This window comes from Heteronotia binoei, chromosome 15 (genome assembly GCF_032191835.1).
Source record: "Heteronotia binoei isolate CCM8104 ecotype False Entrance Well chromosome 15, APGP_CSIRO_Hbin_v1, whole genome shotgun sequence".
NCBI classification, from domain to species: Eukaryota; Metazoa; Chordata; class Lepidosauria; order Squamata; family Gekkonidae; genus Heteronotia; species Heteronotia binoei.
In genome coordinates, this window is record NC_083237.1 from 66,276,056 (window position 1) to 66,300,159 (window position 24,104).

Here is a 24,104-nt window from a genome sequence, read left to right on the forward strand (position 1 = left end):
GGAGGAAGAGAAAGGAGATTGTGAGCGGCTCTGAGACTCTTCCGAGTGGAGGGCAGGATATAAATCCAATGTTGTCGTCTTCTTCAGTCGGAGCCCCTCGGCTTGGGCCCCCTGCCACCACGCTTGCTCTCGCTGCTGCCCTCCTCCACCTTGCCATCTAGCCTGGTGGCCTACCAGGAGTGCTTGCAGGCAGGTGGCAGCAAGGAAGGGGCTGAATGGGGAGGCTGGTGTGCCTGGAGGAACAAATAAGTCTGCCCTCCTGCCCCAGCACGCACTGGGGGTGGAAAGGCCTGGCTTTGCCTGCAGGTGGGAGGGGAAGTGAGTGGGCAGCGGGGCAGGAAGCTGGGGGTCTTGCCTAGGGCACCAAAAAATCTGGACCTGCTCACTGAGCCTCCCCTTGAGTTGCAGCAGGAGGGGGCCTGAAACACACAGCTGGCCAATGTCTCCAGTGAGCAGACAGTGAGATCATACCTGACCCCCCTCCTGCAAGGAGGAGGCGTCCACTCCTCTCACAAGCCCCAGTGACTTGCAGGAATTCAGGATACTGTTTTGCTCCATGGAACTGCAGCCCGCCCCCCCCTCAAGCTCTTTCGCTCAGTGAAGAGCAAACAAAGCCCCCACCCCACCCCTCCATCCCAGTGAATTCTCCACAGATGCCAGGAATGCCATTCTGTCTCTTTACTGAACTCCTGAGATTTATTTAATGTATAAACAAACCAATATTAGGGATTACCGACACGGAAAACACTTGCACGGTAGTGGGGGAGGGGAGCACAGCAGAGCAAAAAGACAGGGAAGAGTTATCCCAGAATGCCCCTCTGCTGCTCACACCCACCTGGGTGGGTTACTCTGGGGCAAAAGAAAAACTGTTCCATTTCCCTACACAGGCGAGATTTGCTCATCAATATCTACTTCTGTGCCCCCTGACACACGATTCAGATTAATAAAACCTCTCCACATTTTCCACAGCTCAGAGCAAGGACAATCCTTCTTCTCAGGTGTATCTGATCCATCAGCTGGGCAGGGATCAAGACAGCTCTTCAGCAGCGCTGACCCCTCCGCCCTCCTCTTTTTCAAAGACAGCGAGAGCATGCTGGCCAGGTGGGACGTAGACAACGGCTTCCACTTCTCCCCCTCCCTTGCTAGGCTTCTGGAAGTGGATCTCCAGGGCATCACGCATCAACTCCTCATCCAAGACTTCTGGGATCCCCGACAGCAGGACAGTCCGAGGACAGAGCAAAGGACGGAGCTGGAATGGATTGGGGGAGGATGACAAAAAGGGGTAAACAAAGAGAGCAGCCAAGCCAGAGACCGGCAGCAGTCACTGATGAATGCCAGCCCAAGCAACAGTGACGAGATCCCCGATTCCTGCACGAGCTTACTTTGGACAGCCTTGAAATAGCGACCGTTTTCGCACACAGCTCACCTCGCAGTCACAATCCTGTTCCCTCCGCAACGTCTGGTCAGATTTCCCACCATCTGCGCCGAAGTTACAGGAAGTGCCGCGGCTTTTGCGTAGCAAACGTAAACCACTAAAACCCAGTTTACGTTTGCTACGCAAAAGCCGCGGCACTTCCTGTAACTCCGGCGCAGATGGTGGGAAATCCGACAGACGCTGCGGAGGGAACAGGATTGTGACTGCGAGGTGAGCTGTGTGCGAAAACGGTCCTGCTTTGCCATTGCTCAGTTTAGTTTGACAAAGAGCCATGATCACATGTGTTTGCATGTGGGGTGGAAGAGAGCCCTTCCTAGCCCCAATACCCTACAGGTGGTAAGAAAACAAATCCTATAATGCCCCTTGACCAGAAACCTCCCACTTCTGGTTCCACAATCTCAGTTACATACAGCAAACTCAAATTAATGCAAAATGCTTTCTATATTCTACAATTTTTAAACTCTTGACTATTATAGTTTCAGCTGCTACATACAGCAACACAAGCAACCAGCATCTATTCGCCTCTCTCATGTATTTAGCTCAGGGATATGCTGTCAACTTAACTCAATAATTCCCACACTCTAACCACCCAGATGGTTTCCTTCAGAACAGGGTTTCCCAAACTTTTTCCCTCGTGGTCCGGGAGGAGCGATACAGAGCCTGCGCACTGGCCAGGAGCTTTCCTGTTTCTGAACATCAGAGAGCGACAGGGGAGGGCTTCTGGCCAGTGTGCAGTCTCTGTAGCGCTCTCTGAGCGTCCTCTGCCTGTGGCGGGGAGGAGGAGCTGGAGCGCAGTGCTGCATTGGGGCGCCAAAGATAAATAAATGGAGGCAGGGGCTGGAGCACAAGAGGGGAGGAGGCAGTCGGGCCACCCCTGACAACCCAGCATTGAGGCTTGCGTGGCCCAGTGCCGAGTCGCGACCATGCAGATGGGAAACGCTGCGTCAGAGGACTCTATCCTTTCCAGTGCTGCGGACAGTTATTTGGTCACATGAACACATGAAGCTGCCTTATACTGAATGAGGCCCTCAGTCCATCCCCTCCTGCCTGGTCCTTTTAGCTGGCGTTGCTGGGGGACTGGGCCTGGGGCTTTCTGCATGCAAAGCAGACACACATCTGAGCCACAGCCCCTCTTTGCTATCATTACTACACAGCTAAGTAAAAATACTTCTGGTAGATACCTATGGTAAGTCCAACTTTTCTGACGCAGATTCTATAACCATTTCCCATAAATCCTGTGCTCGTACTACAGTTTGACCTGTGATAGAAGTCTGCTTTGAAGCAATGCCTATCTATGTCTATAAATCTGCTTATTTACATGGTGTAAAAGGGTGCCACCAAGAAGCCATCTTAAAAGTTTGCCACGACTTGTAAACTGACACAAACTAATGGAATACATAAATTCCTGTATGTCTAAATTAATCTCACAGCTCAGATTTAAACATGCAGTTAGAAGACATGCAATCTACCAGTAATAACAAACAATCTATTTTAGAGACAACAATTTTTCTATCACATACATTTCAAAAATGGACAATTCTCTTATTTTTTTACCTGAGTCAAGAAGCTTTTCGCTTGGTAGTATTGAAAAACTGATATCCTACCGTTTCTCTGCCCAGAAATAATACCATAAGAAGTTCTCTTATTTGAAGGCACCTTTTGCAAACAAATACCAGCTCTCTGCACTGTTTTACCCCTTCAGCAATCCATACCAGCCTCTCACCAAAACGACAGAAGATGAAGATATTGGATTTATATCCCGCCCTCCACTCTGAAGAGTCTCAGAGCGGCTCACAATCTCCTTTCCCTTTCTCCCCGACAACAGACACCCTGTGAGGTGGGTGGGGCTGGAGAGGGCTCTCACAGCAGCTGCCCTTTCAAGGACAACCTCTGCCAGAGCTATGGCTGACCCAAGGCCATGCTAGCAGGTGCAAGTGGAGGAGTGGGGGAATCAAACCCGGTTCTCCCAGATAAGAGAGCTCTGGCTGACCCAAGGCCATTCCAGCAGCTGCAAGTGGAGGAGTGGGGAATCAAACCCGGTTCTCCTGGATAAGAGTCCACACACTTAACCACTACACCAAACAGTCCTCACAGCCGTGTTTCCTTTGATCTTGCATGACAGATGAATTACCCTTTGCCCTCCACCAGATAAATCCAGGGATGTAGCCAGAAAATTTCGGGTGGAGGGGCCCAGGAGAGAAATGTTAAGGTGGTACGACCAGCAGCAGCCCGTATCTAGTGGCAGGGAGCTCCGCGGCCTCTACCGCTGCCCCACCATCGCCACCCCCCCCCCGCCCGGGACTCTCGCTGCTTGAGCTAGCGAGCTAGAAGGCAGGGAGGGGAGAGAGATGGCTTTTGGGGGCCCTGCAGGAAGAGGAGGAGGAGAAAGAAGATGCTCCTGAGCGGGAACACCCAGCAATGGAGGCATCAGGAGCCTCCCTCTCCCCACCCAAGCCAGCCATCCGGGGCCCCAGCAGCATAGCCAGCGGAGCTCCGCACCATCAGCAGGCAGGAATGGCAGTGGGGTGGGGGAAAGGCAGTGGATGGGAGGGAAGGCAGGAGGGAGGGAAGGAAGGAGACCCCCTCGTTCACCCGCCAGCTCGCCCTCACCCTTGTCCAGGATGCTCCCTGGCCCCCATGCTCAATGGACTCCAATTGAAGGGGCCCAAAGGGTTAAGCAGGGGGTTGATTGAAGGGGTTCTCCTCCCCAGGCCCCCTGTAGCTACGGGCCTGGATAAATCTACTTAACACTCTGCCATTCTTTCAGTGCCCTGATGTTCATGCACACATATTACAAAACAAAAACAAACTGAGCATAGATAGGACCACTGTTTTATTTTAACTCCTCCTCACCATCAGGTCTGATATTTTCCCGTCCAGATAGGGCAACACCTTAACTTGGCTCGTCTCCTTCCCGAGGGTCACCTGGAACTGGCCTCTCTGGATAAGCCGTTCAGCCACTGGGGGAACAAAACAGGGGTGGGGGCCATGTTCAAGATTTGTGACCAAGAAATACAAGGAGTTAAGTGACCCCTCCCTCGGGGCATTTGCTCCCCATCTTCCTTTTGGGGCTTTTGCAATCTAAGCTGCTCTCCTCAAAAGTCAGTATGGGGAAATGTAAATGGCCCAAATCCAAGGAGAGGGACCAAGTCTGAGTCAGAGGAAGGACGGTGTGACTTACTTGCATGCTCTGTACCAGACCGACTACAATTTCACTTTCTTTATTCCCGTTTCTTAATCCCCTCCTACTGGTATTTTGCAGTTTTAAAAGTTTTATTCGTTTCAAGGAATTAGGAATCGGGAGTAGGAAGGGATAAGAAATAAAGATTACAAATCAGTCTCTCTCTCTCTTTCTCTCTCGGCTTGACTTCGCGAACGAAGATTTAAGAAAGGTGCAGTAGTCCACGTCTGCTGCAGGCTCGCTGGTGGCTGACAAGCCCAATGCGAGACAGGCAGGTCCGGCCACAGTGGCTGCAGGGAAATCCCTGCAAATCCCTGATTTTCCCTGCAAATCAGTCTTAATCTACATAAAAATACTTTCAAAGAATACATCTGCAATACTTCCTTAAAATACATAAATTGTCACATATTGTTGTCTCTAAACTATGCATCATCAACATTTTGGTATTTTATATTATAAATCTTTTTGTTAAAATATCTATTAAAATCGACATTTCCAATAAAGGCAATCTTGTAATACAGAATACAGGGAAAAGGAGATATAAGTTCACACCAGAGAATCTTAAGAGTCTTAAGATTTCATCCAATATTTTCTTGCTTCCCAGCAAGAAAGCAGCTGGGATAAAAAGTCCCGCTCTGCTGTTTCCAGAATTTTCCCCGCCAAGTTCATTCTCGTGGGGATTTCCTGAGATTTCCATCTCTGCGCCAAGAGAATCCTGGCTGCCGGAGAAATCCCCTGCTGCTCCCCCCACCCTGCTATACCTTTATCCTCCACAAAGGTCAGGACGACGTGGCCAGGGCTGCTCAGCTGCTGGATGACCTCCACCTCGCCACCCTGATGCTGCCGCTTGCTGAAAAACAGCTCCAGCTTGTCCAGCAGCTGCTCCTTGGAGAGGGATGGGAACTGCAACCCAGACAGTAGGACTTGCCGGGGACTCCGCTCCAAGACAACCTGGGGGGAGGGGAGACGAGAGCAGAGGGCTCCAATGGGCACATCTGAAGGTGGGTGAGATGGCAAATCCTCTCCCTTAACCCAACACTACAGCCGAGGGATAGATGGCCTCTCCACATTTGGGCTCTCAGACTGGCAGGGATGCCTGTAGGCTGCGACTCTGTGGTAGGATGTGGTGTCAGGCAAGCTTCTCGCCCACACAAGAGGACTGTGGCTCAACTGCAGAAGTCACCCAAGTCACAGAATTCCCTTTTGCTGCCCAGAAGGAGGTAATGTTGAGAGGCGCTACAATGCTGCAACACTGCAACCAAGCCAAGAAGTTCCTACCCAATTCTTTCCTCCAGATGATCTTCAAGAAACACTGGGAGCCCCACTCTTAAGGAGAGCTTTCCCAACTGTAGGATTAAAGTGGGGAAACTGAGAACATTTGAAGAATGCATGGAAATAAGAGTCCACAGGGCCAAAACGGCCAAGCCTGATGCAGATTTCCTGGGAATGGAGGCATTTCTTCACCCAGAACACAGCAAGGAGTTCCACATGCAGCAACGGTGCTCCTCCCCCCTGAACTGTTCAAAATTCCTTGTTCCAGTTGGGTACACATGCAACCAGAGAGAAGGCAGAGGGGAGAGCCTGAACTGAACAGATTGGGCAAAAGAAATTATGCTAAACAAGCAAATGGATGCCTGCCCTTCCCCATTCAGAGCTTGGGCTTTCTTTTTCAGAGTGGGAAAGAAACCCCCAAAGGCAGGGCCAGTGTATGGGGTTCTGCCGCCCGAGGCAGAACCCAAACACGCGCCCAACTCCCCCCCCCACCGGGAAAACTTTTTGTGCAGGTGCAGCATGATGACATCACATAGAGGTGATGTCATCACGTCAGTTGCAAAAGCACCACATTGCTTCTGGATGCTGAGGGGTCGGAGGAACTTTCCTGGCCCCTCAGCGCCCAGAAACAACACGCCTCCCCAAGGGCTGGTGCCCCAGGCAATTGCTGAATGTTGCCTAAAGGACATGCCGGCTCTGCCCACAGGTGCCAGCTGTGTGACCCTCCCCCAAAAAAATACCATTCAGGGCAGCACAGCCCACCTCCACAGAAACGGGCACCAGCAGGTCGACCGGCTCTGCCTTCACCCTCACATAGGTGCACTCATCCAGCTGAATCCGGTGCTCTCGCAGAGCGATGATCTTCTGGGCCACTAATACAAGGGGGGAGGGGAGAGACAGAGTCAGCCCCAGCCACTCCCCCGCAACAGCCCAAAATTGCTAACTTTGCAGAACTTTCAGTCTTCGCCAGTGCCTGAGAGGGTGGAGGTTTGCTGAATCTTCAACACAGAACAGATGGTTGGGAGTCCAAGTCCTTAGGACAGGAATACTGACTGAAGGAACCTTCCCAAAGGGCAGGGGGGGGAGGTCTATTGCTGAAGGTGAAAGCAGATGGAATTTTATGTAGATTTCCTGCTGCTGGCATAGGAAGGAATCTGATTACCCTGGGCAACCTCTATTATCCTCCATGACCCCTACAGCTAACTCTTTTTCTATCTGCACTCAAGGTGGCAAACCTGCATTTGGGCCGTTCTAATCCATAGGACAATTTTTCCATAGAAATAATTTCCACTGCATAGAAAACGAGATGTTGAGAAGAGGGCTAGATTGGAACTTTCCCCCTGAGATGCCAGCTTTTTAAGAGCAATGTGGAGCAGCAAGCAGGGAATGGCTCATGCCTGCAGTCTCAGGTGCCACAGGCCACATGGGGTTCATGGGCAGACTGGAGGCCTGGCAGGGACGGTGGCTCAGTGGTAGAGCATCTGCTTGGGAAGCAGAAGGTCCCAGGTTCAATCCCTGGCATCTCCAAAAAAGGGTCCTGGCAAATAGGTGTGAAAAACCTCAGCTTGAGACCCTGGAGAGCCGCTGCCAGTCTGAGTAGACAAGACTGACATGGATGGACCAAGGGTCTGATTCAGTATAAGGCAGCTTCATATGTTCATATGTTTGGGGAGGGACGGTGGCTCAGCGGTAGAGCATCTGCTTGGTAAGCAGAAAGTTCAATCCCTGGCATTTCCAACAAAAAAGGGTCCAGGCAAATAGATGTGTAAAACCTCAGCTGGAGACCCTGGAGAGCCGCTGCCAGTCTGAGAAGACAATACTGACTTTGATGGACCAAGGGTCTGATTCAGTATAAGGCAGCTTCATATGTTCATATGTTCACCTCCCTCTCTTATCTTCTCTTCCCCTCCCCCCCCCCGGTCATCACATCAAAGAGAAGATAAGAGAGGGAGGTGCCAGGCCTCCAATCTGCCCATGAGCCATAATCCTCCTGTGCCAGCTGTATGCTCCAATCCAGGAAGCCACATGTGGCTGTTGCACATATATTGTGCGGCTCTCAAAGCCCCCACCAGCCAGCTTGGAGAAGGCATTTGTCTCTTTAAATCACTTCTCCAAGCCAAGCCAGCTGGCAGCTTGGAAAATACATGTAAAGTTAAACCTACTTTCTTTCCCCCTCCCCATCTATTTTCCTTTCTTCCTTCCTTCCTTCCTTCCGGCTCTCAAACATCTGATGTTCACATCTTGCAGCTCTCAAACATCTGACATTTATTCTATGTGGCTCTTATGTTCAGCAAGTTTGGCTGCCCCTGCTCTAATCCAACACATCTGGGGACAAAACCACCGCTGCCTTTCTTTTCCTAGTTTCCTGCTTCATTTCAGAATCCCCAAACCCATCACGTCTGCTGCCTCCCTCACTTGCAAGTGGTTTATAATCTTTACTGGGTTTGGTCCTCACATCCACCAGCAAGGCCTCTGTTAGGACTATTGTACAGACCGAGGAATTGAAGCCAAGAGTGTAATTTCCCCGAAGGAAAGAGTAGGGCAGGGGTGGGGGACAGAATCTGCATCTCATGGTTCTGAGCTCAGCTCTACCCACTGAACCACACTGTCTCCAGCATGCAATGCCAAGGGCTCTATAACAATTCCCATCCATTCTGATCTTCTGCCTCCACCTTCAGCTGTGGTTCCCGGCCAAGGGAGACCCGTCGTCGTGTCCATCAAGTTGGAACCTTTCAATACAAGATCAGGACCGCATCCGCTCTCACCCTCAGGCCTTTCAAAAGTGACCAGGGCCGTCCCGCCAGGCAAAGGGTAGTGGATCCGGGGCTTGACGGGCAGCAGGTCAAGCAGGGATTCCTCTATTTTCTCTTCAGCGTGACCTTTAAACACCAGAAGCTTCTTAGAAGGCGCAGGTGGTGTCTGGTGCAGCAAAGGAGAAAGAAAGTGGATTGTTCCTGACAGGTTTTGCGCCAACCTAGAACACAGAGCATCCCAAGAAAAAAGCCTCCTGTCCAATGTCACTCCCTTTCCAGATCAGGGCTCAACAGGACACTCAGGAAGTGCCACCAGAGGGCATGGTTTGTTCACCTTCTGAGATTAGCCACTCTGTCTCCCAGGAAGCCCCACCCCCTGCACAGTCCAACCTCAGAAACAATAGCCTTTCTTCTGGGGCAATGGTGGGAGGGGGGGGGGGGACAGGATTGCCGAATTAGGGTCCTAATCTGAGGCTGCAGCTCTGCAGCCATTGGGAGAATGGGGCCCCCAGCCAGCACAAAAGGCCTGATTCAAGACTCAGCCTGGAAAACCCCAGAGGACCCCCTTCCCATCCTGTCTTGGTGGAAGCTTCCCTCATGACAAGCCCCTATCCGAGCCTCTGCTGCTGTTGGCCACATGTCAGAGGAGATGCTGGTCCTGGGGGACCCTCCGTACTTGCCCCCAGCCACCCGACCCACACAGAAATGCCACTTGCAGCCTCCAGGAACCCGCAGCTGGGAAATGAGAGAGCGCCTGGCTTTCTGCAGGAGAAGGATTCTGCCACGCAGCAGCCCTCTCTCTGCAGGACTCAGTGTTCTCCTTTGTTACCTGGTGAATCTGCAGCATCTCCAGCTGCTGCAATTCACTCTCCAGGGCAGTTTTCTGTTGAAGCAGCTGGTTCCTCTCTTTACTTCCCAATTCTGGCTGTTCCTATGGAGAAAGAGCAGAAGGTGTGAAAAGGGGCGGGGACTACAAGAGCAGACAATCAGCAGAGCCTCACAGGGTCTCAGCCTAGGAGGCTCTTCACTGATGTGCCTACATACACCACTATTCTAAAAGGCCAACCCATGCTTTGCCCCAAGCCAGCAGCCAAGCCTTCTGGTCTTCTGGAGTAGGCAACGAAGACCCTACAGTGGGCAGCGAGAGGACAACCAGATAGGATAGTGAGGTCAGTGGCACCTTCACTCCGGTTAAGTGTCTGTCTCCAGACTGCTATTCTCAGGGCAATTTCCCCCGTCATGGAAGTGCCACACTTAGTTTTACCCTCTCTCTCAGCTAGAGCCTGCTTCGGCGGGGAGGGTGGGATACAAATAAAATCAAATCAAATAAATAAATAAGAGACATAGTTAGGACTCCATCTCTCTTCTTTATTGTCAAGTATATTCGTTCCTAAATAAACCTTTATCTACACTTTAATCACGTTGTGCACCGCTGCATTAATTAGTCTGTGTTAATTAGTCTTCCAACAGGGTCCATCGAGGAAACCCTGAAGAAGAAACAAAAGAGAGAAACAGGTAAGCAGATTTGGGAAGCAGGGCCCTCCAGGGTTTTTTTGAACTTGATTATAAAGAGCCCTGTGGTGCAGAGTGGTAAAGCTGCAGTACTGCAGTCCTAAGCTCTGCTCACAACCTGAGTTCGATCCCGGCGGAAGCTGGGTTCAGGTAGCTGGCTCCAGGTCGACTCAGCCTTCCATTCTTCAGAGGTTGGTAAAATGAGGACCCAGCTTGCTGGGGGGGAAAGCGTAGATGACTGGGGAAGGCAATGGCAAACCACCCCGTAAAAAAGTCTGCCATGAAAACGTTGTGAAAGCAACGTCACCCCAGAGTTGGAAACGACTGGTGCTTGCACAGGGGACGACTTTCACCTTTTTTATTATTATTATTGGCTCTGTTTCTCCTGCTGCTGAGCCAATGGGTCTGGTCTGAGACCCCCCCTTCCCAAACCTGTTGCATGTCAGTTCTGCAGTAGGGTACAGAGTTCAGTGGTGCTAGCATGTTTTTTTATTTTAAAGCAAGTTTCCAGACCTTGGTGATACAAAGAGAAGCGCATGGGTGATGCTTAGGGAGACCTCAGAGCCTGAGTGGGCATGGGAGGAGCATCAAAGAGATCTGGTAGCTCCCAGAAGGTCAGGATGTTGCTGGCCAGCAAAACCCGCCAACTAGCAAAAGGCAAAAATAAACGAAACAATGTAAGCAGATGGGTATCGTTTTGTTGGACTGGGAACAGCTTGTACAGGTTGCAGAATTCCGTTTCTCGCAGCTTCTCAGTGCATAATTAGAATGGACCTGAGGTGTAATTTGACGCAGCAGGGAAGAGATGATTTCAAAGACAACTCTACAAAACCCTGGTTTAAAAGCTACCATACCTGGAATGCCCCAGGCCAGGTCTCCTCTTCCAGTTGCTGGAGCCGTCCACGAAGCAGTGCAGCCTCCGCCTGCTGCATGGATGCCTCCCGTTCGCTTTCCTGCCTGCCTTCCTCCAGAGACAACCGATCAGCCTCCAAAGCTGTGCACACCTCCTGGAGAGGGGGAGAAAAAGACCCTTGAAGCCGCCTCCTGCCCCAAACCCTGGCTGGAGTCAAGCGCCCTTTTTTTTTTTTTTTTAAAGAAACCTTTATTTTATTTTCAAACAATCACAAACCATAAACAACAGAATAAGTAATGATTTACATTTTGGCACATATTACCATTCTTAACACAATAGATGACGGACTACTTATATCCAACTTTACTTTAGTATAATACATTAATAGTAACTAATAGTGAGGCATCTTCTTTTTTGATCCATAAATAATTTAGGAAGGGATGCCATATTGGAGCAAAGCTTGGGATATATAAAACTGAATCTTTTAACAAAATATAGTTGGTGATTTTTTTCATTATACAAAATTCACATACCTCGTTTAAGCATTCTATCAATTGCATATCGCTTTTCCAAGATTTGGCTATTATAAGGAGGGACGGTAGCTCAGTGGTAGAGCATCTGCTTGGGAAGCAGAAGGTCCCAGGTTCAATCCCCGGCATCTCCAAAAAAGGGTCCAGGCAAAGAGGTGTGAAAAACCTCCGCTGGAAACCCTGGAGAGCCATGAATGGGGCTGTGGCTCAGTGGCAGAGCATCTGCTTGGGAAGCAGAAGGTCCCAGGTTCAATCCCTGGCATCTCCAAAAAAGGGTCCAGGCAAATAGGTGTGAAAAACCTCAGCTTGAGACCCTGGAGAGCCGCTGCCAGTCTGAGAAGACAAGACTGACTTTGATGGACCGAGGGTCTGATTCAGTAGAAGGCAGCTTCATATATATAATGACCGGCACAAGGATGTAGGAAGTATATTTACCATTTCACAATGGAAATCCATCTTGGGCTCAATGCTCTTCCAACCCTGGAGGATAACTATCAGCATGCCATTTCATCTTATCTAGGTGCTGTCTCAGTACTCAGAAGCTACATTATATGTCATCAGCACTCTCACCAGCTTGTTGGAGAGGTGCTGGGATTATAGGATCATATTAGCATTGCTGGAGCAGTAAATGTATACAGTCATTTTGGTATATAGTCATAAAACAAATACACATTGTATCAGCATTCAGAATGCTGAAATATTGCTTTTAAAACTCATGCATAATTACCATACCTGGCCAATCAATAAAGCACTGATTGAGATTCTATGTGCTGTGGCCAAGCTCCTTAATAAGATGCAGAAAAACCAGTGTGAATAGAAGGAATCAACACTGAGCCAAACAAAGGGTGCTTATACACAGTACAAAAGCAGCCCGTGTGCACAGCATGCAAGGAAAGGGCTTTTAATTTAGAGAGTGAAGTTGTTCCAAAGTGGACTACCTGGCATTTCTGAATTTCCCATGAGATCTGTTCTGGCATCATCACCCAAGACTCACTTGCTGAAACGTTCTCATTGAGGACGCATGAAAAAGCCTCCTGAACAGAAAAAAAAAAAGGTCCACCCATCAATGCCTCACCTGCCAGTCAGCAAAGCAAGACCAGAAGTCTAAGGAGAGAAGAGGGATATAAAGTCTTTTAATAAGAAAAAAGAAGGGAGGGGGGCTGTCTTTTTAAGGAAGTAGTAACATCTTTTGCTGCTAAATTGAACCTGGACTTGAGACTCGATATTAATCAACAGGTAAGACAATATTTATTTTTGAAAGGCTCATTTTTTTCAGTTACTATTATTAGAATGCCAGGAAAGGTATGTCTCAATAGCATCCATCCTCTTTAAAGCCTGCTAAAATTTATTTTTAAAGAACTCTGGGAAATGCTGGTATTGCAAGCAAGCAATGCGATGCTTTTTTGGAGGGAGCATTCTAAGGCAGTCTTCCTCGAAAGTGAAAGTGTATCACTTCTTTGCTCTCTGAAAGTTTTTTCCCTAAATGTTGTGGCAATTGTCAAATGAGTTCCAAACTACAGCTCTCATTTATTAATGAAAGCCAATGTGCTGCAAAGTAGAAGACCCGAGTTCGAATCCCTATTAAAGTTTGCTGGGTGACCTTGGGCCAGTCATTCACTATGGGCCTAGTCCAGGGGTGGCCAAACTGTGGCTTTTCCACACATATTGCGTGGCTCTCAAAGCCCCCACAACTCCATCGGCTGGCTTGAAGAAGACATCTGTCTCTTTAAATCACCTCTCCAAGCTAAGCCAGCTGTTAGTTTGGAGAATGCATTTAAAATTGCTTTCTTTCCACAAATTTCCCTCCCCCCCCATTTATTTTCCTTTCCTTCTGGCTCTCAAACTCGTATGGCTCTCAGACATCTGACATTTATTCTATGTGGCTCTTACATTAAGCAAGTTTGGCCACCCCGGCCTAGCCCATCCTTCCCGGGGTTGTTGCGGTGATCAATGGGAGAACCAAATGGCGCAATTTCATTCCTGGAGCTCCCCGCTGGGGAGAAAGGTGAAGCCAAGCAAACATCTGGGTGCTGCTGCCGGACGGAGGGCTCCCGCTTGTTGTGCCAGAGACCCCGCACCCACCTGCAAGACTGCACCCACCAACTTGTCCAAGAAGCCCCTAAAGTGTGCCTATGAGGAGGAGCGGTCGAATTCAGGCATGCATGCTATGCTCCCCCCCCCCACCCCGTGTAACCAGCTGCAACTTTTTTGGGGGGGGCACTTTGGGTGGCCAAACAGCCCAGGTGGATCACTCCCTCTCCCTTTGGAGCGCCACTGTAGGGTTGCCAAGTCCAATTTAAGAAATATCTGGGGACTTTGGGGGTGGAGCCGGGAGACTTTGGGGGTGGAGCCAGGAGACATTAGGGGTGGAGCCAAGATCAAGGCTGTGACAAGCATCATTGAACTCCAAAGGGAGTTCTGGCCCTCACATTTAAAGGGGACGGCACACCTTTTCAATGCCTTCCTTCCGTAGGAAATAATGAAGGATAGGGGCACCTTCTTTTGGGGCTCAAAGAATTGGACCCCCTGGTCCAATCTTTTTGAAACTTGGGGGATACTTTGGGGAGAGGCACTAGATGCTGTACTGAAAATTTGGTGCCTCTACCCCAAAAAACAGCTGCCCAGAGCCCGAGATACCCGCGGATCAATTGTCCATGATTTTCTATGGGAATAAATCTCCCAGTAGACATTTGTCTCCCCTCCCCTCGCTTTCTGACGTCCCTGAAGCGGGGGGAGGGCCTCCAAACCGGGGGATCCCCTGCCCCCACCTGGGGATTGGCAACCCTAAGCGCCAGAGACGAGCCTTCTGCTGGGCACCGCCACGCCCGAGGGAAGGGAGGCAGCCGCCGCCACCCGAGGACGAGCCGGTGGAGGGAGGGAGGGAGGGAGCCCGCAGCCCGGGGCACGCTTACCGCCTCCGAAGCCATGGCGAGGCCAGGCGGCGCAGGAAACGCGACCGAGGCGCAGCTTTGCAAGGCGGAGGAGGCGCTGCTTTCGCTTTCGCTTCCCCGGGCCCTCTGTGGCCAAGGCTCTGCACGCCGGGCGGGGAGTGGCCGCGGCCGGAGGGGAGGAGAGGGGCCCCCCGCAAGCTGCTGCCTTTGCTCCTGGGCCGTTGCCACGAGGCGGCTGCAGAGGGACAACAGCCTGGGCTGGGGGCCGCTCCGCGCAAGGAAGAAGTGCAGAAAAGGGCCACTAGAAGGATTCAAGGGTTGGAACCCTTCCCCTATGAAGAAAGGTTGAAACGCTTGGGGGCTCTTGAGCTTGGAGAAACGTCGACTGCGGGGTGACATGATAGAGGTTTACAAGATAATGCATGCATGGAGAAAGTAGAGAAAGAAGTACTTTTCTCCCTTTCTCACAATACAAGAACTCGTGGGCATTCAATTAAATTGCTGAGCAGCCAGGTTAAAACGGATAAAAGGAAGTCCTTCTTCACCCAAAGGGTGATTAACATGTGGAATTCACTGCCACAGGAGGTGGCGGCGGCTACAGGCATAGCCACCTTCAAGAGGGGATTGGATAAACATATGGAGCAGAGGTCCATCAGGGGCTTCTAGGGACAGGGAGTAGATGGAACCCTCTGTCTGGGGCAGTGATGCTCTGTATCAGGACTGCATCTACATGTTGTTTGAGGGGGGGGGGCAAAATTTAAAAACTGCACCCCCTTATGGGCCATTCTATCTTATGGTCCCATAGAATACAATGGACTCCATACCCTATTTGTCGCCCCCCCCATCAGCACCCAGGGCAAGCACCCCCCCTCTGCCCTCCCCGCTGCTTGTGAGGGGCCAGTGTTAGGACTTCTAGTGTCCTGCCCCCACCGATGGACCTCCTGATGGCACCTGGTTTATTTGGCCACTGGGTGACACAGAGTGTTGGACTGGATGGGCCATTGGCCTGATCCAACAGGGCTTCTCTTATGTGACACAGAGTGTTGGACTGGATGGGCCATTGGTCTGTTCTTATGTGACAGAGTGTTGGACTGGATGGGCCATTGGCCTGATCCAACATGGCTTCTGTTATGTTCTTAGGTGACACAGAGTGTTGGACTGATCCAACATGATTTCTCTTATGTTCTTATGTGACACAGTGTTGGACTGGATTGGCTATTGGCCTGATCCAACATGGCTTCTCTTATGTGACACAGAGTGTTGGACTGGATGGGCCATTGGCCTGATCCAACATGGCTTCTCTTATGTTCTTCTGTGACACAGAGTGTTGGACTGGATGGGCCACTGGCCTGATCCAACAGGGCTTCTCTTCTGTTCTTATGTGACACAGAGTGTTGTACTGGAGGGGCCATTGGCCTGATCCAACATGGCTTCTCTAATGTTCATAGGTGACACAGTGTTGGACTGATCCAACATGATTTCTCTTATGTTCTTATGTGACAGAGTGTTGGATTGGATGGTCCACCGGCCTGATCCAACATGGCTTCTCTTATGTTCTTATGTGACACAGAGTGTTTCCAACAATGGAACAGGCTCAGTCATAAATCAAAAATCCAGATACTTCCCCCAACAAAGGAAATCCAGTCGTTCACCCAACCTCCTTAAAATCTCTCTCCTGGGCAGTGTTATCCAGGACAAGGTTTTTAGCTATAGAACACCTTTTTAGTGAACACCTTTTCCTGTGCTCTGCTCACTAATTCAAAGTAATCTAGAAGGAGGAGAAAATGTGTAATTCAAGAAAGCAGTTTTTCAAAAGAATTTATTGGTTCAGCTACATGCAATTTAGAATCGCAGCTTCTGGAAAAACCACTTGTTCTTGCCTGTCTTGTATCTGTAAGAAAGAGAACAGAACCATCACCACCGCACATATGCAAATGCCATCCATTGCATGCCTGGTACTAGAAAAATAATCACCTAAAACCAGTGACCTTCCCAGGGTAGAAGCCACCGTGTTTTTGAATGCTGACATGTCTCCAAGAGTTCTAAACAAAACAGGGACTTCAGGTTGCTTGTTTTCAGAAGAATGACTAGCTGAGCCCCTCTAGGGCAGATTTATCACAGCTGAGAAGCCAACACACCTTCTTTTGTCTGCTTGCCAGTCTCTCCCTGTGGTAGAACAGTGCCAAACCATCTTTTGCCCAAACCAGACAGCCAGTTTTCTCCCATCTCTCCAAAACAGAAAGTGCTTCTAAACAGCTCCAGAGGCCTCCCTTTGGCATCTGTTGAGAATGCCCAATTGCAAACTATTGTTTTCATTGTAGGGGGCACCTGCCAGAGATTCCTAGTACTGCAACTGTCTCCTGTCCCTCTGAATCCCCAGTTTGCAATGGTACCCACTGCCCTCTCCCAAAAGTACACAAAGAGTCCAGCATGATCTACCAAGTTCAACAGATCAAGTTCTAAGGCTCTCACTTACTAAAAAAATGTACCGGGGGGGGGGAGGGGAGGAGGAAGAATCACTCTCTCATAGCAAGAATTAAAAAAACAAGAGTACACAAAATTCAGAACTGACAGTAGCAGACATGTTTTTTGCCAGAGACTCACCTTTCTTCAAATTTCACTTTAGCTTCTCGTCGTGCCTTGCGTTTCAGTGCAGGGTCCCTAAATACATCCTTGTTGACAACAGTTTTGTCCAGGGGAATATCAACAGAATATCTGCACGGGGAGACAAAGGAGAAAGAGCAAGTCACATCCTTGGATGGGTCCATGCCCCACTGGCCTGGCCACAACATGGCAGCAACTGTGAAGGAAACAAGGATCCTGTGAAGAAGCACTTCTCCATCTCAGAAACAGATGCACCTTCTGCTTTCCTCCATTCTTGTTTAAAGAACCTCACCTTGTGGGCATCAAGTGGTTGTAATTGTAGACTTTCACAAATGACTTGATCTTGGACCGTTTGGCAATCTTCTTCTTGCCCATACTGGCTGTCACTTTGCGTGGGTAGCGGTCAATTCCTGCCACCAGAGCATGACTATATGGCCGGTCTGATGTGCCATCATCAATATTCTGCAAGGAGAGGATTTCATTTAAGTCATTTGTAATCTTTTCTCACTGAGATTCCAGTTGGATTATATAGCATACGCCAAATATAGTCCGCAGGACAGGCATTTCAATGAGATGTGTTAAGAGAGGCAGAAGTTACACAATAGGAGCACAACTAGTAGCAACAGCCAAAGGTAGTAGTAGTCTATATATCTTAGATATCAGAAAGCCAGGGGTGGGGCAGCTGTCCTAACCTTATCAGGTAGGCCATTCCAAAAGGCTACGATAGAGGAAGAACAGTTTACAGGCAGCTGTTGATTTTGCCGATTTGAAGAATGGCATACATAGAAGGCCCTGCTCAGACAAGTGAAGGTGTTGTGGTAGATTATAAGGGAGAGGCATTCCCACAGATATGAGGGACCACAGTCAATATTTTAAAACTGATGGGTAGCCAGTGGAGAGACTGCAAAATATGAGTAATGTGCGTGCTCTGCCTGACTGACTCTGATGAGAGATCGATTTAGAACGCTGACCTGGCAACAGCAGTGATCTGGGCCTCCACTGAAAGGGAAGCACCCAGAATCGCTCCTCATCCTCGGTGCTGGGGTCAACAGAGGCCCACCAAGTGTTGGAAGCTGGATTCCTGATTCCAGACCTCCACAACTCAGATACAGGACCTCCATCTTTGTTAATCTCAGATGACACTGCTATAACCATCCAGTCATGGCCTCTAATGTGCTGGTCAGAATATCTGAGGCGGAGCTAGGCCATCCATCCAACATAAAGTTAGATGTCATCAGCATACCAATGGCAACCTAGCCCAAACCCCTGGGCACGTCAAACGCTGCTGTGAAGTCCAAGACTGACAGCAGCACCAACCCACCTTGATCCAGGTGTCTCTGGCAATTGTCTGTGAGGGTGACCAGCACAGTCTCCGTTCCATGGCCAGGACGGCTCCAGATTGGAAAGGATCCAGTATGGACGCCTCTTCCAAGAAAACCTGGAGCTGTTTAGGTTTAACCCCTAGGCTCATAAATGAATCGGCAAGGCTCAGCCTAACCCCGACCAAAGTGGGAAGCCCAGTGGCCTTGGAGACTCTGCCTTCCCAACCAGTACCACTTCTGCCGTATCTTGGTTCAGCTTCAATCTATTCACTTTCAGCTATTTGACCAAAGCAGACAGGTAAGTGGTTCAAGACCTCTACAGCATCATCAGGGTATCTGGACAGATACAGAAAACACCCTAAGCTAGAATAAACCAATGCCATTTAAAGAGATCGTGGTGACTTGTCAGGCTCACATGAATAGACAAAACAAGTCCCTTAAGTACGGCAATTCATTCAGACATGGCTCAGGAACCGCAGTGGGCACTGTCAAACTTCTTAATGCTATCACCACACAGGGGCTGTGCTATAGTGATTCAGCTTATTTGAGCAGAGGCAGTGAAGGTCTCAACCCCAAGATGTACTGAAACAAATGACAAGAAGCAATGGGAAATACTGCAAAACCCATCTGGATATAAGGGGAACCAGACGAACCAACTGACTTGCATGGACTCCATTACAGCACACAAAAGTGAGGGTCTCTGGGCCCAAAGAGCTCTAGACAACCCCCAGAATGGAAGAAAAGCCCATCGGAGTAGCATAAGTGTTCAGGAACTAGACTGACAAGCACCAGAGTAGAACGACAGTCCCTGGAATCAGCTAAACCACTCTAGCAGAGCAAGGTAATAATTCTAGGGACTGTGGTTTAACTTTACAGGCTGCCTATCCAGTCCTAGAACACTTCTGTTGCTCCCAGGGGCCATCATTTCACTCTGAGAGCTGGGCATCCAGCCCCAGAGCAATCTATGGACGTATGTAGCTGCCTTATACTGAATCAGACCCTGGGTCCATCAAAGTCAACATTGTCTACTCAGACAGGCAGCAGCTCTCCAGGGTCTCAAGCTGAGGTTTTTCACACCTATTTGCCTGGACCCTTTTTTGGAGATGCCGGGATTGAACCTGGGACCTTCTGCTTCCCAAGCAGATGCTCTACCACTGAGCCACCGTCCCTCCCCAACTCAGCCCTAAGACCATTATTCTAAATCTGTTCCACATTTTTATTCCAATTTTTAATGTGCTGCAATGCATTTTAATGGAGCCCATGCAAAACATTTGGCATTCCTGGCTTCCCTTATAGTCAATGGGCATCCCATCATTTCCCATTTTGCCAACGAGCAAAATACAGACCCTCAACCCCAACATTAAACAGTCAAGTTACAAATATCAACCAAAACAATACTTTAAAAAAAAAAGTTTTACCAGCTGCTCATGAGCCATGTGTCTTTTGCAAGAGCAAAGCTAAGCGTTGGCCTCTTGAAATGTTTGTACAGGCAGCAAATGTTGCCATTTTTGCCAAACCATTATGCTGCACAACCCTGTCAAACCAAAACAAAACCAGTAGGAGATGCATCAACAACCTCAGGTAAACTCCATTAGGTTTGGATGCGGTTCCATTCGAGTCCAGCAGCCCCTTAAGATAGGGTTGCCAAGTCCAATTCAAGTAATATCTGGGGACTTGGGGGATGGAGATAGGAGACTTTGGGGGTAGAGCCAGGAGGCATTAGGGGTGGAGCAAAGATCAAGGCTGTGACAAGCATCATGGAACTCCAAAGGGAGTTCTGGCCATCACATTGAAAGGGACGGCACACCTTTTCAATTCCTTCCTTCCATCGGAAATAATGAAAGATAGAGACACCTTCTTTTGGGGATCATAGAATTGGGCCAATCTTTTTGAAACTTGGGGGGTATTTTGGGGAGAGGCACTAGTTGCTGTAATGAAAATTTGGTGCCTCTACCCCCCAACCCCCCCCCGAGCCCCAGATACCCACGGATGAATTCTCCATTATTTTATATGGGAATAAATCACCATAGGGAATAATAGAGTTCCCAGCAGACATTCCCCCCCCCCGCTTTCTGACGACCCTGAAGTGGGGGGGAGGGCCTCCAAACCGGGAGATCCCCTGCCCCCACCTGGGGATTGGCACCCCTACTTCAAGACCAGGGAGGGTTTCAGGGCATAAGTTTTCGAGAAGTTCCGATGCTAGGGCGCCTGGCCCACTCACCTTCACGATGACGGCTTTCCGGCCTGAATAACGTCCGGCCAGGACAAGAACCACCTTCCCAGGTTTCATAAACTTGCCCATCTCTGGAGAGAAGAAAAAGCATGCGGAAGTCAAGCGCGCACGTGGAGAAAAGGGGGCTGAAGCGAGAAAGGACTCCGGTCTCGCGAGAGTAAAACGCGCGACTTCGCACCACAGGCGGCCTGGCTGAGCCCGGCACCCCACAGAGCCCCCCCTTCCTTTCCCGGGCGACCTCGCCCCCCTCCGGCGGAGCCCAGGCCCCCGCCAGCCCCGCCCACCTTCTACCGACCGCGACAAACCCCCCGCCGGAGCGGATGGCGGCAGATTGCCCCGACGCCCCCTCCCGCCTCGAACTTACCGACGCCTCCACAGCGATCGCGCTCAGGCCGGAAGAGGAAGAGGAAACTCCTTCCGCCGGCGCCTCACTGCTCGGGAAACGGCTATGCGCATGCGTCCTGGTAGAAAGTGAACTGAACAGCCCCTTAGGACAAAGTAGGAGTCCAGTAGCGCCTTTAAGACCAACAAAGTTTAGGGTTGCCAATCCCCAGGTGGGGGCAGGGGATCCCCCGGTTTGGAGGGTCATCAGAAAGAGAGCCAGTTTGGTGTAGTGGTTGAGTGTGCGGACTCTTATCTGGAAGAACCGGGTTTGATTCCCCACTCCTCCACTTGCAGCTGTTGGAATGGCCTTGGGTCAGCCAGAGCTCTCTTATCTGGGAGAACCGGGTTTGATTCCCCACTCCTCCACTTGCAGCTGCTGGAATGGTCTTGGGTCAGCCATAGCTCTCTTATCTGGGAGAACCGGGTTTGATTCCCCACTCCTCCCCTTGCAGCTGCTGGAATGGCCTTGGGTCAGCCATAGCTCTCTTATCTGGGAGAACCGGGTTTGATTCCCCACTCCTCCACTTGCAGCTGCTGGAATGGCCTTGGGTCAGCCAGAGCTCTCTTATCTGGGAGAACCGGGTTTGATTCCCCACTCCTCCCCTTGCAGCTGCTGGAATGGCCTTGGGTCAGCCAGAGCTCTCTTATCTGGGAGAACCGGGTGATTCCCCACTCCTCCACTTGCAGCTGCTGGAATGGCCTTGGGTCAGCCAGAGCTCTCTTATCTGGGAGAACCGGGCTTGATTCCCCACTCCTCCACTTGCAGCTGCTGGAATGGCCTTGGGTCAGCCAGAGCTCTCTTATTTGGGAGAACAGGGTTTGATTCCCCACTCCTCCGCTTGCAGCTGCTGGAATGGCCTTGGGTCAGCCAGAGCTCTCTTATTTGGGAGAACTGGGTTTGATTCCCCACTCCTCCACTTGCAACTGCTGGAATGGCCTTGGGTCAGCCAGAGCTCTCTTATATGGGAGAACCGGGTTGGATTCCCCACTCCTCCACTTGCAGCTGCTGGGATGGCCTTGGGTCAGCCAGAGCTCTCTTATCTGGGAGAACTGGGTTTGATTCCCCACTCCTCCACTTGCAGCTGCTGGGATGGCCTTGGGTCAGCCAGAGCTCTCTTATTTGGGAGAACTGGGTTTGATTCCCCACTCCTCCACTTGCAACTGCTGGAATGGCTTTGGGTCAGCCAGAGCTCTCTTATCTGGGAGAACCGGGTTGGATTCCCCACTCCTCCACTTGCAGCTGCTGGAATGGCCTTGGGTCAGTCAGAGCTCTCTTATCCGGGAGAACCGGGTTTGATTCCCCACTCCTCCACTTGCAGTTGCTGGAATGGCCTTGGGTCAGTCAGAGCTCTCTTATCCGGGAGAACCGGGTTTGATTCCCCACTCCTCCACTTGCAGTTGCTGGAATGGCCTTGGGTCAGCCAGAGCTCTCTTATCTGGGAGAACCGGGTTTGATTCCCCACTCCTCCACTTGCAGCTGCTGGAATGGCCTTGGGTCAGCCATAGCTATCGAAGGAGTTGTCCTTGAAAGGGCAGCTGCTGTGAGCTCTCTCAGCCCCACCCACCTCACAGGGTGTCTGTTGTGGGGGGAGAAGATAAAGGAGACTGTGAGCCGCTCTGAGTCTCTGATTCAGAGAGAAGGGCGGGGGTATAAATCTGCAGTCTGATTCGGAGGGAAGGGCGGGGTATAAATCTGCCCCCACCTCACAAGGTGTCTGTTGTGGGGGGAGAAGATAAAGGAGACTGTGAGCTGCTCTGAGTCTCTGATTCAGAGAGAAGGGCGGGGGTATAAATCTGCAGTCGGTTTCTTCAGAAAGCGGTGGGGGGTGGAGGGATGGCTGCTGGGCACTCCATTATTCCCTATGGAAACCAATTTCCATAGGATATAATGGAGAATTGATCCAGGTGGGCTGTTTTTTTGAGGTAGAGGCACCAAATTTTCAGCATAGTATCCAGTACCTTTCTCCGAAATACGCAACAAGTTTCAAAAGGATTGGACCAGGGGGTCCAATTCCATGAGCCCCAAAAGAAGGTGCCCCTATCCTTCATTATTCCAATAGAGAGAAGGCATTTAAAAGGGGTGTGGTCCCTTTAAATGTGATGGCCAGAACTCCCTTCAGAATTCAATCATGCTTGTCACAACCTTGCTCCTGGCTCCACCCCCTAAGTCTCCAGATATTTCTTGAATTGGACTTGGCAGCCATAGCTTTATTCAGAATATAAGCTTTTGTATGCATGCATACTTCATCAGACAATGGAATGGGGTATAGTGAGCAGAGCTGCATATAGCTGGTGGGCAGTGCAAAGTGGTACAAAGTTAGAATCCAATGGGCAAAATAGTAAAATTAACAAATTGAAAGAACATTTGGTCTGGATGGCATTTGTGTGGGAAACCAATAAAACAGTAACATGTCAGAATGGGAGAGTGAGGCAATAAACGCTGTCTGTTAATTGCTCTATTGCTTGCAAGTCTGGGCTAAACTGTGGATATGTCTTTCCTGACTGCTAGAGCAATTCCTCAGTGGAACAGGCTTCCTCGGGAGGTGGTGGGCTCTCCTTGGAGGTTTTTAAACAGTGACTAGATGGCCATCTGACAGCAATGAAGATCCTGTGAATTTAGGGGGAGGTGTTTGTGAGTTTCCGGCATTGTGCAGGGGGTTGGACTAGATGACCCTGGAGGTCCCTTCCCACTCTATGATTCTATGTACCCAACACATCTTTCCAATCCTTCAAAATCCATTGGATCTGGTGATGATAGCCTAGGCTTGACACAGGGCCCTGACTTGGTGGCTATGAGCACTGGTGTCACTTTCTTTCTAACAAAAAATGAGAGGCAGGCAAACTTAATTTATATGCCACACCTTTTTCCCAAAGGGGATTTGGGGCAGTTTAAAACATTTAGAACACAATAAATACTTAGCCAGCAGCTGTCAGAACTCCATTCTCTGGGGCAATGGCTTATGGGCAAATACAGCAGAATGGAGACAAAAAGAAGCCCCCTCCACAAGGAATATGTATTTTGATGCTCTTAGCCAAGAAATAAATCCTGGACACAGACTAATAATTTTGCTAGCCAGTTCTGAGCAGCTTTGCAATACACCATAGGGAAAACAAAAAGTTCTGCTAATTGCATC

General features: G+C 50.0%; 2 protein-coding genes across 2 annotated transcripts; both read right to left on the reverse strand.

Moving 5' to 3' along the window:
- Nucleotides 1-673: 673 nt before the first annotated feature.
- IFI35 (interferon induced protein 35) lies at nt 674-14,538 on the reverse strand. The gene is made up of 9 exons (XM_060255592.1): nt 14,449-14,538; nt 12,475-12,570; nt 11,008-11,160; nt 9,471-9,572; nt 8,654-8,807; nt 6,651-6,760; nt 5,378-5,567; nt 4,289-4,395; nt 674-1,249 (listed from the first exon to the last, which is right to left on the reverse strand). Exons 1-9 carry the CDS (start codon nt 14,461-14,463, stop codon nt 1,028-1,030), a joined length of 1,149 nt encoding a protein of 382 aa, XP_060111575.1. The 5' UTR covers nt 14,464-14,538; the 3' UTR covers nt 674-1,027.
- Nucleotides 14,539-16,230: 1,692 nt separating this feature from the next.
- RPL27 (ribosomal protein L27) lies at nt 16,231-20,960 on the reverse strand. Its single transcript, XM_060255867.1, has 4 exons — nt 20,575-20,960; nt 17,324-17,493; nt 17,032-17,142; nt 16,231-16,318 (listed from the first exon to the last, which is right to left on the reverse strand). The coding sequence occupies exons 1-4, from the start codon at nt 20,653-20,655 to the stop codon at nt 16,270-16,272; spliced, it is 411 nt and encodes a 136-aa protein (XP_060111850.1). The 5' UTR covers nt 20,656-20,960; the 3' UTR covers nt 16,231-16,269.
- Between the last annotated feature and the right edge of the window lie 3,144 nt (nt 20,961-24,104).